Below are 17,206 nucleotides of genomic sequence, written 5' to 3'. Positions count from 1 at the left end.
ACTTAAAAACATTCCCAAAGATTCAGTTTCTGTCCTTTCTTCATGCGTTGTGGACCATTCATCTGTGTAACATGTAGTTCTGGCTGCTGATTGCCTACTGCATGTCACCTGTAAAACCCAGCTAGTTGGCCTCCTCTGAGAGGGCAGATAGCATGCTGATACTTGCAGGGCATGAGTTTGCTCAGGACCTATGCTCCGTGGGGTTTTTGGTTATTTCAGCATGTTGCTGGAAACCTGTTCTGCTGTAGTGCAGGCTAGAGATGATTTGCTCTGGCCATTGGAAAGCCCCAGCCTTAGTTTTCATAGGCTTCCATTGGTTTGAGAACAAGGTTGTTGTGGTTTCTTCAGTACGGTGATGAGCTTTTTGAAATTCCTTAGGCACGAAGAGTGAAAATGTAAAACCCCAACCATTTTGTGATGGGATCCATCTACTGACACCAGGCCAGGACAGCCTGACAGCCCTGTGCAGCCAACAGTTTTGGTTGGCCTCCTTTCTCCCTTACAAGTTTGTCACTCTCCACCTAAAAGCAAAGGCTGAGTTGGCCATCACTCTTGAGTGGATGAGAGGCAGGCTCCAAGGGGATGGCCTATGGTCATGGTCTCCTATGCTCCTCCTAGAATTTGTGCAACAAGTGTCCCATCACTCTGCATTGCATAGGAAGTGGTCAGGATTGACCGAGTTTGACCACTGTGGTTGGGTGAGGTGGGCTGGTGAAGGACATTTTGTATTAGTTTTATTTCAGAAAAAAAGAAGAAAAAAAAAAGCATGCAGAACTGTGGGGACAGACAAGGGTTGTAATTGGTAATTGCTTCTTTTTTGTTTGTTTTGCATTAGAAACTAATGAAAGTCTGGCCTAATTTTAAGGAAAATACCCATCCAAGTCTGTTCCTTTAAGCCAGCAAACTCACAGCTAAAGGCTGTCCTTGGGACAGCAACCAAAGCTTTGTGTTCCTGGGGTTTTGCATTCCCATGTTTGTTGGATGTAGCCAGGAGACCCCTTTGATTTGTTCTCTTTTTTACTCCTTAGGGCTTTGCCAGAGGGAAATCCTCCTGGCTAAAGTGTTTTTGTAACTATTTCAGCTTTGTGACGATTTATTTCTCCTTCTGACTCTCGGCATCTGAATTGGGTGATTTCAGAAAACAGTCCATTAAAAGGAGGATACTGTAGAGTCTCGATGAATCCTGTTTTCTACTTGGCCGGTGGAACAGAAAGCTAATTGCCAGTAGTAAATCCATTCAAAGGAGGGCTGGAGGGAGGGAGAAAAGCTAATATTCCTCCTTGAATGCCATTTAATCTCTGAAACCTTTCATGCAAATGTAAATTAGGATTTGCACAACAGAGTCAACAGTTGCTCCGTAGATAAGGCAGATTTGCAACATCTGCTTTTCCATTTCAGAAGCCCTTCCAAAGTCGCTGTTGGGGATAGCCAAGCTAAACACTAGAGATTTTTTTTTCTCCCATAATCTCTTGCTTTTGGGAAGGAAAAAAAAAAAAGTTAAAGCGTATGACTTGAGAACTAACCTTGAGAACTGGTCATGGTTGTGCATATTCTCTAAGAAAAAAGTTTGCTTTCCTTCTAGTGCACATGCATACACATAAAAACAATCCTGGGAGGTAATAGAATGCAGCACACTTCTTAATGTCTTTGGAAGAAATATTGACTGGTAACAGTTGCATAGATACTGCAGCGGTAATACTGAATAAACAGCTAACCTGTCTATTATTAGGAGAACTATTTTAAGCTTTTCCAGGGGAACCCCCATCCCACACCAAAGCAAACATACACAACAGGTGAAAGATAAATTGTCCCTTTCAAATGACTGAGGCAAACTGTTTGTGGATGTGGTTTCTTAAAGGCAATTTTCTAAATCACAGCTTAGGTTTTTAAGGGAAGGACCAAGTCAGTTCACTTTCAGAAGTATCTAAACTCTGGGCAGAAAAGAGAGATTGATTCCCATTTCTGGCAGTAGGGCTTGCTCTTCATAGAATCATCGAATCACAAGGTTGGAAAGGACCTACAAGATCATTTAGTCCAACCATCCTCCTATTACCATTGCTACCACAAGCCACTGAACCATATCTCTTAGCTCCTCATCCAGACACAGCACAGAAGCCCTCAGCTCCCACTGTGAGGACACATAGGTAAAATGGCAAATAAAGTTTGGACAGAGGAAAGTATAAGCCACCTTGGTCCATGTCAGAGAAAAACCTCCCTGGGATTTTCAGGGGCATGTGAGGGATATAGTACTCAGAGAACTGAGGGTGCTGAGCCCTGAGCCTGGGCAGTGTGGTCAGGGCCATCTACTTATGAAATGCATGATGAATTGCTGTGCTCCAGCTTTGGGATGCTCCCTTGAGGAGTTGGAGCTGAAAAGAATGCTCCTGAACACTGGGGTTTTTCAGAAAGTGGAGCTGTAGGAAGATATTCCTACAGTGGGAAAATCACAAGTGAAGAGAAGAAATAAGGGAACAAAGTGTCCTGGAGCTGAAGGTGAGTGCACTGTTCAAGGTGGTGTGGAGTCCATGAGCATCCCACAGGCTCTGTCATCCCTCGCTACCCTCATGCTTCTGGCATAGCACCTACAAACAGTCCCCAGGCACAGGGAGGGCACCAGCCAAAGTGCAGGAAGGTTTAAAGGGGTTTGCTGCTTGCCTACAGTGTGGATGTTTCGCATAGGACCCAGGACTGATGCTTGGGTGATAGGTGTTGTAACCTCTGTCTCTGCTTTTGCATTTGTCGTATTTGAAAGCTGGATGAGGTATAATAATAATAGTAAATCTTCATTCTCTTAGTTAGACAAAATACTGAAGCACGTTCAACTTTGTGGAGGTCTCTGACTTGGGTTCTGATTAGTTTTCAGCCATAGGTGTGTAAACTGAAATTTGAAATGCTATTTAAAGAGCTGAAAAATGTCAGTACTGTTCTCATTTTCAAGTAGCCATTCCTTGAAATCTGTGGATGCTCTACTCAGGAGGAATGAAGTCAGTAGGACTGAATACAGTCAGTAGGACCGAGGTATGCATGCAGTGGGCATCGAGATATCTGCTGGGGACCAGCTGAGCTGTCAAGGGGCAGAGATGTCAAAATGAGCAAGAGATGAGGTTTCTTTCTTCAGAAGAACTGCAAACCCCAATTGTTCTGAGTCGAAAGTGAATTTACTCTTCATTTTGGTATTCCTTTGCGATGTTTTATAAAACTGCTGTAGTGCTTTGTCATTCACACAGATTCATTGTCACTTTAAGAAAAAAGTGACTTCCTTTTAAATGACTAAACAGCCTCATTTGGTTTGAATTCAGTCTGGGCTTGTTCCTGTTGGTAGGTTTAGGGTGCAAAAGCCAAAATGCACAAGTTACCAAAGGTCAGGTAGAAGTGTGCATTTTGTATGGAGGAATGGCTCAGCTGCATGGGGTAGGTTAAATTAGTAACAGCTTCCATTAGAATCAACAAAGATCAGCACCCAGCACTGCATGCAAAGCTCCATGAGGGACTTTTAATCTAAAGCCAAAGTTGGTGCCATTGAGAAAATCCTTATAGTACAGAGAAGGAAGGCTTCATCCTGAAATCAGCAGCTGAAACAGAAAATGCTTCTTTACCTGATGCTGCAAGTTTCTTCTTCTCAACCATATTTTCCCAAGGAGCTCCTTGATGGGAAGAGACAGTCCATGGGCAAGCACAGAACTGCAGCAGGAGCTGCTCTGAAAGGAGAGAGATGCTGATGCTCCTTCGGCTTCCGTTTTTACTAATAGCATATGCGTTCAGGGAAAATCTTTTCATTAAAAATAATAAAAAAATAATAATAGTAATAAAAGAAACCCTTGTCTATATGAATACCACAGCATTCTAGCCAAACCCAGAAATATTTGAGTTGGAGTTGCTGCCAGAGTATAAGGGAAAGGTGCTTTGTGACCCCAATGTGTGTGGGCTTTGCCTACTGTGGGATGATACCTCCCAAGAAATACCACATTTTCAGGCCCTTAGAATTCATCATTTTCTCTATGTAAGACTACTGACTGAAGCATTTTTATATTTTTAAAGTTCATGAGAATGAAAAGTTGCATGACCAGGGGAGAAAAGCAGTACATTTTTCTTTAATTACCTCCTCCAATTCTTTGACCTAATAGCAGGAGAACAACTTGAAGACAGTTCATCATCAGAACACCATCCTCAGGTGTTCTGAATTCCTGTAATCACATTGGTTTCACAGTTAAATTCTAATCTATGCATATATGTAAGCAGCAAAATTAAGATCTCTATTCATATCTGATTATTATCAGAGGTAAAATTGGGCCACCTGAGTTTGGATCATGGGAATAGATTTGTTTTGCATTACTTATTTGTTAGTTATATAATCGTAGCACCAGAGAGTCTTTGCTAGGAGTTAGAATCCCATAGTGTACAAAACCAAGAAGACTTGTGCCTGGCAGAACATGATGTCTCAGAGCTGCTGTAAGCTGGAAAAAGCATGAGATGTGTAATGAGAAAATGTTGGCTGGCATAGACAAGGCAATGGTGCTCATGCTGTTGGAATAACTGGGTTGAGGGCAGCTGTGGAGGACTGAGTCTTCTTTTTCAAAATGGTGTAAAGGAGGAAGAAACCACTGGATTTCTGAAGTGACTTCGTACATCACTGTATATGAGTCTGAGGACTGTCAAACTATCATGCCTCATGTTCCTTTGTGGGAAGCCTTCTGAGCTCAGACCATTCCTTTTGTTATTGCTCTACTGTAAAACAGAATTGTGCAGCCCATGACAGGATTCGCTGTCATTGCTAGTGTGAGAGCCTTCTGCACACATGGAAGCATCTGTAGAGCAAATACAATATACTTTTTAAAATACTCTTTCATCCTCTGATATATGCTCTTATTTACTCATTTCCCTCTCTTTTTCCCTTTGCAGAATACTTGAGAAGCGAGACCGCCTTTCTGGAAGAGTTGGTGTTTGGAAGTGGAGATACCATTGAACTTTCCTGTAACACCCAAAGCTCTTCTGTGTCAGTTTTCTGGTTTAAAGATGGTATTGGGATTGCACCTTCCAACAGAACTCATATTGGACAAAAACTGTTGAAGATAATCAATGTGTCATATGATGATTCAGGGCTGTACAGTTGCAAGCCAAGGCATTCCAACGAGGTCCTGGGAAACTTTACAGTCAGAGTGACAGGTATGTGCAGAAATAGAGTAGGTCTGCAGTTGGTTTTTGTGTGTGTGTGTGTGTGTGTGTATTTTGCCCTTTCACTTGTTCAGCATAGCTGGTGATCTGCAGCTTTTTGTCCCTTCTTGGTCGGTCTGTACCTTCCCAGCAAGCCCTGGCAGTAATCATTCTGACCAAACAAAACAACAATCAAAGAATGCTTGTGTGTTAGTGTTAAAAGTGTTAAAAGCTCAATGTTGAGATTGAGAGAGACTTGGAAACAGTGCTGGTCAGATTAAGCTCCCAATCCCCTTAACACTCTAATAGACACAATGCTAGTGTGCCTTTGAAGTGTGAGTGACTGAGCTGTGGCTCAGAGAGGCTAAATGACTTTTTTTTACTTTATGTGGCAAATCATTGGCAAAATTGGATGTAAAAGCTGGAGATTTCTAAAACTGTTTCCATATTTTAGAATGCTTGTGGAATGGCTTAGATTAGAAGGGACATTAAAGATCATCGACCATCTCCTCCTTCCATCCCAGTTGTCACAAATTATAGTTTTTTCAGAAGTAGAGGAACTTACTGCTAACCATGTATTACAGACAAGTGGTGCATTAGCAAAGCACTTGCTGTCATTTGCATGTCTGTATTTTCCATGATGAGGACAACAGGACAGAACAGCTACAAGCTGTACAAGCCTGGATCACTCTACTGTGCCAAAAAAATCTGTTATTCGCAGATAACAAACAAATAATGCTAAAATCATCTTGATTTCAGCCTGCTGCATTGGTACAGTGCTCATCATCTTGAGCCTTCTGATCACATAGATTCAAGGCCTGAATTTTCATGAGGATTAACCTCTCCTGGATCTAAGGTTCTGAAAACTTTCCTTCCCCCATAGATTCTTGCCTCAAAAACCTGAGTTCTGTCAAACAGCACCAAGCTGTATTTGAAAAGGTTGTGACAAAGTGGGAATCAGCCTCTTTTCCCCAGGTAGCTAGAGGTACGATGAGGGGGAATGGCTTCAGATTGTGTCAGGGGAGATTCACAATGGATATGTCTTCTCTGAAAGAGTGATCAAGCACTGAAATAGGCTACCCAGGGAGGTGGTGGAGTCACTGTCCTTGATTCAAGGAGGGTGGAGATGTGGGGACATGGTTAGTGGGCAGTATTGATGGTAGGTGGATGGTTGGACTAGATCATCTTAGAGGTCTTTTCCAACCAATCTAATTCTATGAAAACTGAACACAGAGGTGTCTGTGATAGCAAATCGTGTCTGTTCCATAAAGTTCTTCTTCCTGCCAGAAGTAGGATTTGTGTGAGAGAATCAAACCATCGTAAGAATAAAAGCCCGTTTCAGCAAGCCTTCACCAACATCTGCTTTCCATTGAATGTTACTGGAGAGTGCTGTGAACGCTTCAAGGTCATATCAATTAAGTGGTTGAAGAAGTATTTGGCCCTTGAAAGGCTTTCTTTAACTAGGTACGATTACTGGGACTACCCAAGGAACTGCAGGTTGTTAGAAATGTTACTCTCTTTTTTTTTTTTAAGTGACATTAAAATGCTTTCGAGTTCAAGGGGCAGCAGGGAGGCAGAAGAGGGCAGCTGGTTCCATATTCAAGTGAAACAGCTGCCAGCCCCAAAAGTTTGTAAAGTGAGAAATTGTTTTTAATAGTGGAAGGGCTCATAATCCTCTGCTTTTTAAAAGTTTAAGCCCCTGTGTTTTTCCTCTTCACTAATAATAGCTAATAACAGCTTAAGAACAAGCGAGTAACCTGAACCTGCTTTCTGACAGCACTAGGAGTCTTTGATTCTATTAGCTCGCTGTCATTACCATCGAAGTGCTGGCAATGTGGGAGTCTCTGTTTTAGCTGTCAGCAGCGCTCCTTTTGAGCTTTGAAGCCCTGCTGTATGTGGCAATAGTGGCGCCTCTCGTGCACGCAGATATTTCTTTGTAATTATTATTGATTGCTCTGTGATTCGCTGCAGAGAGGAGATCATATCTGAGATCTGTGGTTTGCATTCCCACTTTGTGAAGGTAACTCCAGCGATGAGCTTGGATATCTGATTGGGTGTTTATGTGATTATCTGATGTTCGGGATTGGAGGCGTTCTCTGTTAAACTGGATCCAATCTGTGCTCCAAAGTGAGCAAAAGCAGGCTGGGTTGACAAGGTGTAATGCTGAAAATGGCTGCTTGCAGATCCTGGCAGGGCAGCAGACTTATTGAACACGCTCTGCAAACCCTTCTGGGGTTTGTGATGGGGACAGAGCGTGGTGGTGAGGGATGGGCTGCACAGAGCAGGTGTTGGCATTAGGAAGCAGCCTGTACCTGAGGAGATAGAAGCTGCTACTGCACAGTGAAAACTAGTCTGATAAGTAACAGGGTTTAATTTCTTCAGAACGCCTCCATTGACAGACATGGGCTTGATTGCTGTATGAGTTTACAAGATGAAATGTCCTGCCCTCTTAAAACATGAGCGCTTGGTGTGGATCACAAATAAGCGCTGCATGCCCAAACTGATCTCTTGTTGACAGAGGCTCTGTTTCTGCAGCCATTTCATACATTCCCTTGGGATTTAATGGCCGAGCAGCACCCCTGCAATGAGCAGCAAAAAGATATTTCAAGGTACCCAAGACAAAATTCCTTACAGCTCATAAATAGAGCCATTTTGGAAATAGCATCCAGCAGTTCCTACAGATGCCAATACTGGTTGTCTTTTGGAAGAGAATACAGTTTTTGTAAATGATTAATAAATAGCTTACAGATTTTTAGTCACTTATTGAGGAAGGCGACTTTTAGTAATCTGAATAGAAGCGTAGCTCTGAGCATGGGATATTTTGTGTTAAAACCCAGGCTGCATCTTCCCTGCAAAGCTCTCATGTGAAGCGCAAGCGAGGTCAAAATCAAGGAGCATGGAGTTGGACTCTATGATTCTTATGAGTCCCTTCCAACTCGGGATATTCTATGATTCTGTGATTCTCTCCTTTGATCTTGTGGAAGCATTTTGAATTGATTTAAAGATTGATTCTGCTGTTTTGGTCCTGATTGGTTCATTTGAAACCAGAAGAAAACTTCAATGGCATGTTAATATACAGGTAACCAAATTGCGAAGCGCAGGGCTGAGAACGTACTCGTTCATCCAGTGTTGGTGGGTGTTTGGCAGGGCTTCTGCCTTCGCCAGGACTTGAATAAACCTGCTGGTTCAGCCGAAACGCCTCAACAGACACTTCACTCTCAGCAAGCCCCATGGCATTTCCCTGGTGCTGCTGCCAGCAGGACCTCAGCTGCGGTGTGCAGTTGGGTACGTGCTGCAGGGCTAGGGGCTGAGCCAAGGAGAAGGTGCAGCGCATGATGCGCAGCCGCATGCTGATGGAGGGAGATGATTCCTGGCTTATTGCTCCTATATGCGGTGAATACATTTGGAAATACCCTCCAGATTCTGCAGAGATGTGATATTTATTATTACCTTTCCCCTCCTTCTGTTTTTCTACCTCCATGCTTTTTTATCATGTGAAGAAGAGTGTCCAGTTCTCCAACCAAAATACAGTGGATCGTAGAAGGAAGGAGCTCTGCCCGGGTCAGCCTGAATCAGTGCTTTGCTCTTCTGGCACATGTTAAACACTCATAAAGTTTCCTGTTTGCTGCTGTTTCATGCCAAGTGCTTTTACATCTGTTTCAGAATATAAATGCTGTTGCGTTGTTAGCGTTTTGCTTTTATTTAACAAAGAAATTCCTGGAGATTATATAAAGTCAGAAGACACTAAATCTTCCAGACATTGAATTGTGCTAAATAGTGTAAACTGAATCAAACACTAAGCTGCTGTTTTATCACGGGATTCACATCTACAGACTGAAGCTTCATTGTGCACAGCCTGGAGAAGGTGAGATGTTAGATCACATTTAGAGAATGAATACAGAAAGTTTTAGAGATACACTGATGGAAAATTCCCACCTGCTAACCTGGATTCAGTTACAGCCTCGAGGTTTATCTGTAGAAGGAATATAAGCAAAAGGAGCTGGTTCACGGAGCAGCCATCAAAATGTCTGTCTAGAGAGAGGTTCAATTTCAAGGGGAAGTTTTAAAAGCTTTAGTTGAGTCGTTTAGCAAGGAGTTAACACGGGAGGATGTAGCAGCAATGTATTGAGTTAAAAGAGTACAGAGTGAGTTGGAAATGCTGACCTGTCAATTTGAGACTTGGTGAAACAAAAAGTCTCTAAGAGTGAATGCTAGGGGAAAAAAAGCGGGGGAGAGCTTGTTCTGCAGAAAGAAACCTCCTCTTTTGGAACTCCCTTGTTCTCCTTTAGGAGAAGAGCTCTTTGCACATTGAAAAGTAGTTGGCACTGACCCTGCTCTGTGGTGGCAGAGCACTGGCAAATTTGTGTTACTTTTCTCCTTTTGGAAAGCTCCTGGCTGCTCACCCCAGAGTGGTAGAGCTGCAGGAAGGGGGATGTCACCCACATGTCACCCAAATCCCTCCTCACTGGAGCCCACTGTGGCATCTGTAGCCTCATCTGGCCTCATCTCCATGTGCTGTCGTCTTTCTGCTTCATGTCTTTCTCCTTCTTCTTCTAGATTCCCCTTCGTCAGGTGATGATGAAGATGATGATGATGAGTCAGAAGATACAGGTAATTTGTTTCTCCAGGATACAGAGAGGTTTTTTTAAACAGAGATGTGGCTGCCATGTGGCATGGCTCAGACATTTGCCTCCACCCATGTTGAAATGGATGTCCTTAGGACAGGAGCACAAACTCTTGGGTCCTGGCACCAGAAATTTAGAAATAGCTGCCAGAGTGGTGTAGCTGCTCCAGTATCTTGTGGCTTGACTTTTAGTTTGTCTTGATTCTGTTAGTTTGACTTGAGCTCGGGTTATCAATTCTCCTTGCATGTAAGTTCCAGAGTAACTCATTCTGTCATCATGGTTTTTTATTACACTGAAGTTACACCTTGCAGTTACACATCACAAAACTCAGCCTGCTTTGTTTTTATCAGGTTTAACTCTGGTCCTAATGAGCATCTCAGCTGGAGGCAGAGGCAGCTTGGAGAATAAAATCGGCACTAGCCAAACACCAAATTTACAGCTGCCATAAGCAGGAGCTGTAAGCAAAACCCCTCTGGATTGTATGAGGAAGGGAGCCCCAGAAGAGAGCCTCAGTGCTTCCACACTAAACCTCATTCAGTCGCAGAGCTTGTTTCTCTAAGTGCAGTATCATTAATCAGGATCATTACATGCTTCATAGGCGTTAGTGTTGTGTTTTATTATGCTTTTTATATTTCTGAAAAGCGAGCTGCCTGTGCTTATGTGTTTTTAATAAATAAATGTCTTGCATTTGAACTCCAAATCAGCTATGTACGTTGGCAGAAGTTCAGCATGACTGGAAAATTTCTCCTGCCCACAGCATTTGACATGGAGGACTCTTTAAACAGGTCTCCCACTGTAATAAATTTGTGCCGCTGTGTCGTGCAGCGTGAGGACAGTAATTGTGAGGTACGGTGCCAGGCAGCCCATCAGCAGCAGTTAGTGGTTTTCTGATAGCCTTTAATTAGCGGGCTGGATGCTGTGAGTTGAAGAGCACCTTTGCAGAGGTGCTCAGCGCTCCTGATGCCAACTGAAGCCCATTGGAGTCATAGGAAGGGGCAGCTTTGCTCAGGGTTTGCTCCTCAGCAGAGCAGCTTCTGATGAGCACAATACATCGCTCTGTGCTTTTTTCATGTGATTTGTAGTAAACTCCATCTCTTAGCAGCAGGTATCACAAAACACGAGCTGTTTTATGGTACAGAAAGACACGTTTCTTTTCACCAAGAGGGAAAACACGCATTTCACCGCATGTATTTATAGCCTGTGTTCTGGGTCTTCTTGACTTCAAGACAGTCTCTTTTTTTAGATCCAAAGGTATCCCTGGCTTTGCTTAAAGGTCTTGCTATAAAAAGTTGGATTCTCTTTTGCTTTAAAAACTGTTGATTAGCTTAACATACCAGAGAGGTGAAGCCTCATGTTGCGAAGTGACACGAATGTGCTTTATGTTGCTTTGTTTAATGTCAGACCCTCCAGTTAACATTGAGAGATCTTTTGAATCTGAGGAGCTGTGTGTTAACCCCTGCACCACTGCCACCACTGGGACATCTCAGCAGGGACAGAGACTGCTGGGTCATTCCAAGCAGGGGGGCATGGCTGTCGCCATTGCTGTGTCCCAGAGTCCCATGTCCTTCATCTCTTGAGGCAAAGTACTCTAAGTTTATGAGCTCTTGCCTGGCCATCAGACATCATCAAGGTCAGGAGTTAGAGGAATGAGGGCAGAAAAATTCCTTTCATGCAAAAGCATGATATAACCAAGATTTATTATTTTGCAGAGAGAGATAATGTGTCGAGGACTGACTTACTGTGTGCTGCCTGTTCGCACATCACAGTAATAATATATCCTGTTCTCATATAACACTGTGTATATTTTCTGGCTTGTTCCTGTTGTTCAAGAGTGTCTTACCCTCGTGTTTATAGAGAGGGGCTTGGAGAGCTGATACTTACAGTGTCATGAGTTTAAAGCCAATCTCATTGGTTTTGGAGATTACACCCAAGGTTGCTGAAATTCAAACTGTAATTAACCAAAGCCAGGGTGATGAGAGGAAATTCCACCTAAAGGAAATAAGTATTTGGTGTATCTTGGAGAGCATGGAGACAGCATCCCTTAGGGACAGACAGCCAAAGAGAGGAAAGAGGAAGGTCAGCAACTTCATATTGTCCTGTTTGTTGCAGCCTTGTCACAAACTGTGATCTGCCTTTGCAAAAAGAGGCTTCCCAGTACCTCTGTTCTTTACAGCTGTTTTTCCTGGCCCTGGAACAAAAAACCAAGCTCCATTTTCACACAGTGCTCTTCTGCTCCAGTGCTCCCTATCCCTCTGTATCTGTTTGTTTGGAGCCCCTGCTGCGTAGCCCCAGCACCTTCAAAGAGCCCCTATAATCTCCAATTAAATCTGGCTGTGTACTCAGAGGCGTCAGCTGGGGAAATTACACAATTAGGGTTGATTCTGTCTGCTGCAAAATTTTGTGGCTGCTCCTAATTGCTAAATGAGCGCTCGGCTGTATTAATTATTCCAAGTACTCCTCTCGGTTTTTTAATTGGTCATTCCAGGTGGATGGGTGGCCAGTGTCTGACAAACAAAACGGACCGGCGGGCTTAGTGCTCGATGATGGGAAAGGGCTGGCGACGGTCTTTGCAGGTCCCTTTTTTCACACCTGCACACTCAGAATCATTGCTTGTCTTTAATTCAGAGCAGGCAGCTCAAAAAAAATTTTTTTTTTCTGTCTTCCATTCTTTCTCATTCCCAAAGCTCTCTGGAACTTTGCAAGCTTTGTTTGACAAGAAGAGTTAAAATTTTCACCCCCTTTAAAAAGCAGTGATGAAAGGACTCTTGGGGCACAGTAGACCAAGTGCTGATGTTTTGTTTGCTACTCCTGAGAGCAAGAACAAAGGCACTGTTCTGAATGCTTTGGCACTTCTTGCCAGTTGCAGCTTGACATGTGCTATGCCGTGATTGGTGTGTTAATCTGGGGGTGCTAAGCCCTGCAAGCCCCAGATCATGTGGGAGAGGACCCAAATGGCAGGGATGCACTTGGGGGAGAACCCATGTGTAATGATCAGAGGCCACTTGGAGAAGATCCCAGAATGTTTAGGAAAACAGTGAGCAGCAGGTTATAGAATCATAGAATAACGTGGAAGGAACCCATAAGGATCATCGAGTCTGATGTGTGGAAGAGCTTGTAGGCCTACTGTTCTCTGCAGCAGTGCATGGGGATGTCTCCATCAGCACCTGGCCTCTCCCTGAACCCACTCTGTGTGTAAAGTCCCCGGGAAGTCAGGGTGCACTGCCAAAAGGAAGTGTTTCACTGAAAAATAGCAGGAAGAAGGACAGAGATGGGTCCGTCCCTGTGCCCACATTCCTTTGATGCATGCAGGTGACTGATGGGGTTCATGACATGTAGCGTGAGGCAGTCTGAAGGCAAATGAAAGCCATTAATACTGAATTTTCACCCCTGGCAAGGCTGCGACACTACCAGGGTACCAATGTCCAGCAGCCTGGCCTCAGCTCTCTCAAAGCAGATGAGATACAGGAGCAATGCCCCCAGATACCAAAGGGAAACCAGGCTACATGGAGTGCATCAGCAGGTGCTAGAATGGTGCATGTCAGAGCTGAGCTATATGAGCCTGCCTGAAACATCCCCAGAACTGAAGCTAGATGAGGTTCTGAGCACCCTGATCTGGCTGTTGGTGTCCCTGTTCATTGCAGGGGAGTTGGCCTGGGTGACCTTTAAGGGTCCCTTGCAACTCAAACAATTCTGTGATCCATTGGGTGGAATCTACTGGGAGGCTCTGGTGTTGGTCAGGCCTGCTTCTTTCAGTCATGTTTGTCAAAGGCTTTCAAAATCCCTAATCCTTGTTCATTCCTGGAAATGCAGAGTGCAGTGATGTATGAGCAGTGTTTGTCATGTATTTTTTGTCTAGTTCAGGGCAGGGGGGCTTACCTGGAGTCAATTCAGGATGGAGCCAAACTCATCAGTGCCTACTGCACTGCAGACCTCCTGAGAAAGTGAAGAGCTTGAGTGCATCTTGGAGCAGCTTAAAATGAGAGAGAAGACCTTGCACACCCTTGTAATGAAGGAGGTCTTCTCTGAGGTGGAGTTTCATTGCTGTTTTGCAAAGTAAACACCATGTGTGCCCATCTCCCTTTGGCCTTGGCTGAAAGTGCCTCGTCATGGCAGGGGAACATAGCAAGCTCAGCTCTGCACTGCTTCCTTAAGCAGAAACGAAAGTTTGTTTTTAAAGCTTTCTCTTTCTTTCTTTCTTTCTGTCCTTCTTTCCTATGTAATAACTTTGCTGCTGCTGCTGCTGCCCTAATTTGGAGTTAATATGTAATGTTTGTAACGGTGCCAAGAAACATTGCTGTACTTTAGGCAGATTATAAAAGTATCTTATGCTAACACTGGTATTTTAAAACTTATCCCTGTTCAAAGGTAACATGAATCTTTAAAACTAAAATCACTTGAACTTTCTGAACATAAACGTGATAAACCAGTTTGGCACTGGCTTCTTTCCCTTTCCTTCCCTTAAGGAGGCTGCACTATGTTTGCGCTCACCAAGAGGCAAAACTTTCAAAGCATTCAGCTAGTTCTTTTTCTCTGCATTCTCACTCTCTTTTTTTACAGTTCCAACATCTTTCTGCTGTTCATGCTTCTTGGCTACTATCGTCCCAGTGGTACATCTGTATCTTTTTACACACCGAGGCCAGATCCTTACTCTGATAGCTCTCTACCTGTTGATTTAAAAGCAGTTACTCTAGATTTATACCAGCATTACCAAGACAAGAACCTGGTCATGAACCTTTCATCACAAACCTAAAAATGCAAACACCCTGTCTACATATATAAGAGTCATTTAGCTGGAAAGCATTTCTGTGTCATTTATCTTAACTGCAGCAGGTAGCAATTTAACTGTCACTCTGCACATGCCAAAGCCTCTCAAATGCATCTGCTCAGCTGCTGATATCCTCTACTGCATAAATGGGCTTTCTCATCTTGTCTTCTTTTCCTCAGGTGTCCCCTTCTGGACCCGGCCAGATAAGATGGAGAAGAAGCTGCTGGCAGTTCCTGCCGCCAACACCGTTCGTTTCCGATGTCCAGCAGGTGGAAACCCAACTCCCACCATCTACTGGCTGAAGAATGGCAAAGAGTTCAAGGGGGAGCACAGGATTGGGGGCATCAAGGTAAAGCCTCAGTTTGGGTCTCTTTCAGAGGTTTCCTGCAGGAAATGGTGTTTTGCTGTGATGAACATTGGTATATGGAAGAGCATGATGACAGCTGTACTGGAAAAGAGGTGTTTCTGGCAGTCCTTGCAACTGCTCAACATGGAGATGTTAGATAGGGCTGCTGTCCATTGAGATTTAAGACTAGTTTCCTTTGAGTTTTCTTACACGGACTATTCATGGATTAGTTAAAAAAAGGATGAGTGTACTGGATGCATTGTGGACAGTAATGAGAAAGTAGCTTCAGAAGCTTCCATCCTTTTTTATGGAGTAATCTCCATAGGACAAGCCCAGGACACTGTGCATGAGCAAGGTATAGCTACTCCCAGTTTCCAAGGAGAAATGACTGTATCGTGGTTGAAGGTGTGGGAAGGACCTCACTAAAGGGGCTGTGCTGGTGGTTGTTCATATTCCTGTGGAATAAATCATTGACCCCTGATAAAGTGTAGGATCTCCCTGTATCCACAGTAATAGCAATCTGCTACTTGGTTTCTTCCTTCTCCCTCTTTCCTTTCTACCATACAGTGTTTCTGGTAAATACTCTGGCTTGGGTGCACGACACAACCCAGTGCACTCAAGCGATTGAATTATCCAGAAGTTTCTTTGCTACTATATATGACAAATAACAGGATTTTAACTAGAAAATCATCTGCAGCAATATTTTCTGTTGTTTCTTTGTCCCCTGAAGGTCACAGTCAAGACATATTTAGGAAGAGTACAGCTGGCAAAGCTGGATATAACAATATCAGATTCTGAGCAATTATTTTCAGTTTGTACTCCGCCAGCCCTGGCATCTCTCTGAGCTAGTTCCGAGGAAAGAAGGGGATTTTTCAGAAGGCACCTTCACTAGAACCTTAAATAGCTCTATGCTGATGCCTACCACATCTGTAACCCTCTCACAGGGGCTCGGCATGCAGAGCGTGCAGGGCTCCAGAAATCAGAAAATGATTTGAAAAAGCATTCCCTCCCCACCGTTTTTGGACTGTTTCTTTCCTGTTAGCTCAGGCTCATTCCTGAAAGAGCCCATTGTGGTCGTTTCAGTAAAGCCTTTGAAGGTCCCTCCTCAGCCCTGTTCCCGTTCCAGCCTGGACGAGGCTCAGGGCACGCTTGGTTTTAGATCTGAAAACTTAAGGAGAGCGAAGATGTGGGGAAGCAACTCCTGTCTGTAAGCAGTCTTACAGCAGAAAACATTTATGAAGCACAAGCATCTTTTACTAATTGTATGCTGTAAGGAGCATCAGGCTTGCGTGCGCTGTTCAAATGGCTTTTTACAAAACTATGTGACATCAGCTGCACTAAATTATGCTTGCAGAATAAAATGTAAAGCTGAAAGCAATTCCCCTACCCGCTTCCCAGTGGTTTTAATCTATCCTTGAGTTTAAATTGACACATTTCATCCTCTGCAACACGGTAGTGACTCTTTGGCATCGCTATGCTTTGTTTCTCTAGGGGCACCTTCCAGCAACAAGCCAGTGCTTAAAGAGCTGTTGAAGGCGATGTCAAGCCAATTACAGCAAGATTGGCTTAAGCTTTCTGTCTAGTTATAGTTCCTTGTCCTTCTCAGGATATAAAGACATCTTTCTCTCTCTGTAATTTTCCTTCTCATATTTGCTTGCTTTTGCTCTTGAGCCACAGTTAGCTGTAAGTAGTCTGATGCAAATCTCATCCAATATAAATATACTGATAGATATCAGCTGAGATTTGAACCAGAAGAAGTTGAAAACCTGCTCAGTATCTCATGTATTTAAGATTTAAATTCCCTGTTACAACTTAGCTTCATAACAGGATTAGGCAGCTTGAAAACAATGGGCAATATCCAGATCTGGCAGAGTTTGGTTGGCTTGCTTCATGTCAAGAGCTGGTCTTGACCCAGAAATCTTTGAGCTGGGAATTTTTTCTTTTGTTCTCAACATGCAGGAGAATTTAAACATTGATTGTGAAAGGTCTGCGGCCAGTAGTTGAAAATTGACTACTGTTCTACTTCTACCTCTTGCAAATGGCGTTTACACCCTGTGAGATTGTCAGAGCCCTCTTTAAATTCTGTAAGAGAGAAGGGCAAGTGTTGAAAACATGAAACCTGGGTTAAATTGGGCTTCTTACAGTTCATCTTTAACTGATAGAGGAAAGAAATTCATATGACTTATCATATGAAATTTCCCAAAGAGCATTAATGATTAAATCCTTGTTGGAATCCCTAATATTGTAAGCCTGTGTGTGTTAAATGACCCTAGAAGGAAAGATCCAGGGGGAGGGGAGGTAGAAGATTATCCCTTCCCC

General features: G+C 43.5%; 1 protein-coding gene across 7 annotated transcripts in view; it reads left to right on the top strand.

Annotated features, from left to right (window-relative positions):
* FGFR3 (fibroblast growth factor receptor 3) overlaps positions 1-17,206 on the top strand; it is a 52,380-nt gene that overhangs the window by 11,262 nt on the left and 23,912 nt on the right. For all 7 annotated transcript variants that reach the window (XM_085223630.1, XM_085223629.1, XM_085223628.1 and 4 more), the window contains exons 3-5: positions 4,900-5,163; positions 9,709-9,762; positions 14,721-14,890. In XM_085223630.1, coding sequence (XP_085079756.1) covers positions 4,900-5,163; positions 9,709-9,762; positions 14,721-14,890 — 488 coding nt within the window. The remainder of the gene's footprint in view (positions 1-4,899; positions 5,164-9,708; positions 9,763-14,720; positions 14,891-17,206) is intronic.

This window comes from Meleagris gallopavo, chromosome 4 (genome assembly GCF_905368555.1).
Source record: "Meleagris gallopavo chromosome 4, MGAL_WU_HG_1.1, whole genome shotgun sequence".
NCBI classification, from domain to species: Eukaryota; Metazoa; Chordata; class Aves; order Galliformes; family Phasianidae; genus Meleagris; species Meleagris gallopavo.
Note: the sequence above shows the minus strand (reverse complement) of the source record. Positions and strands in the feature narration are given on the sequence as shown.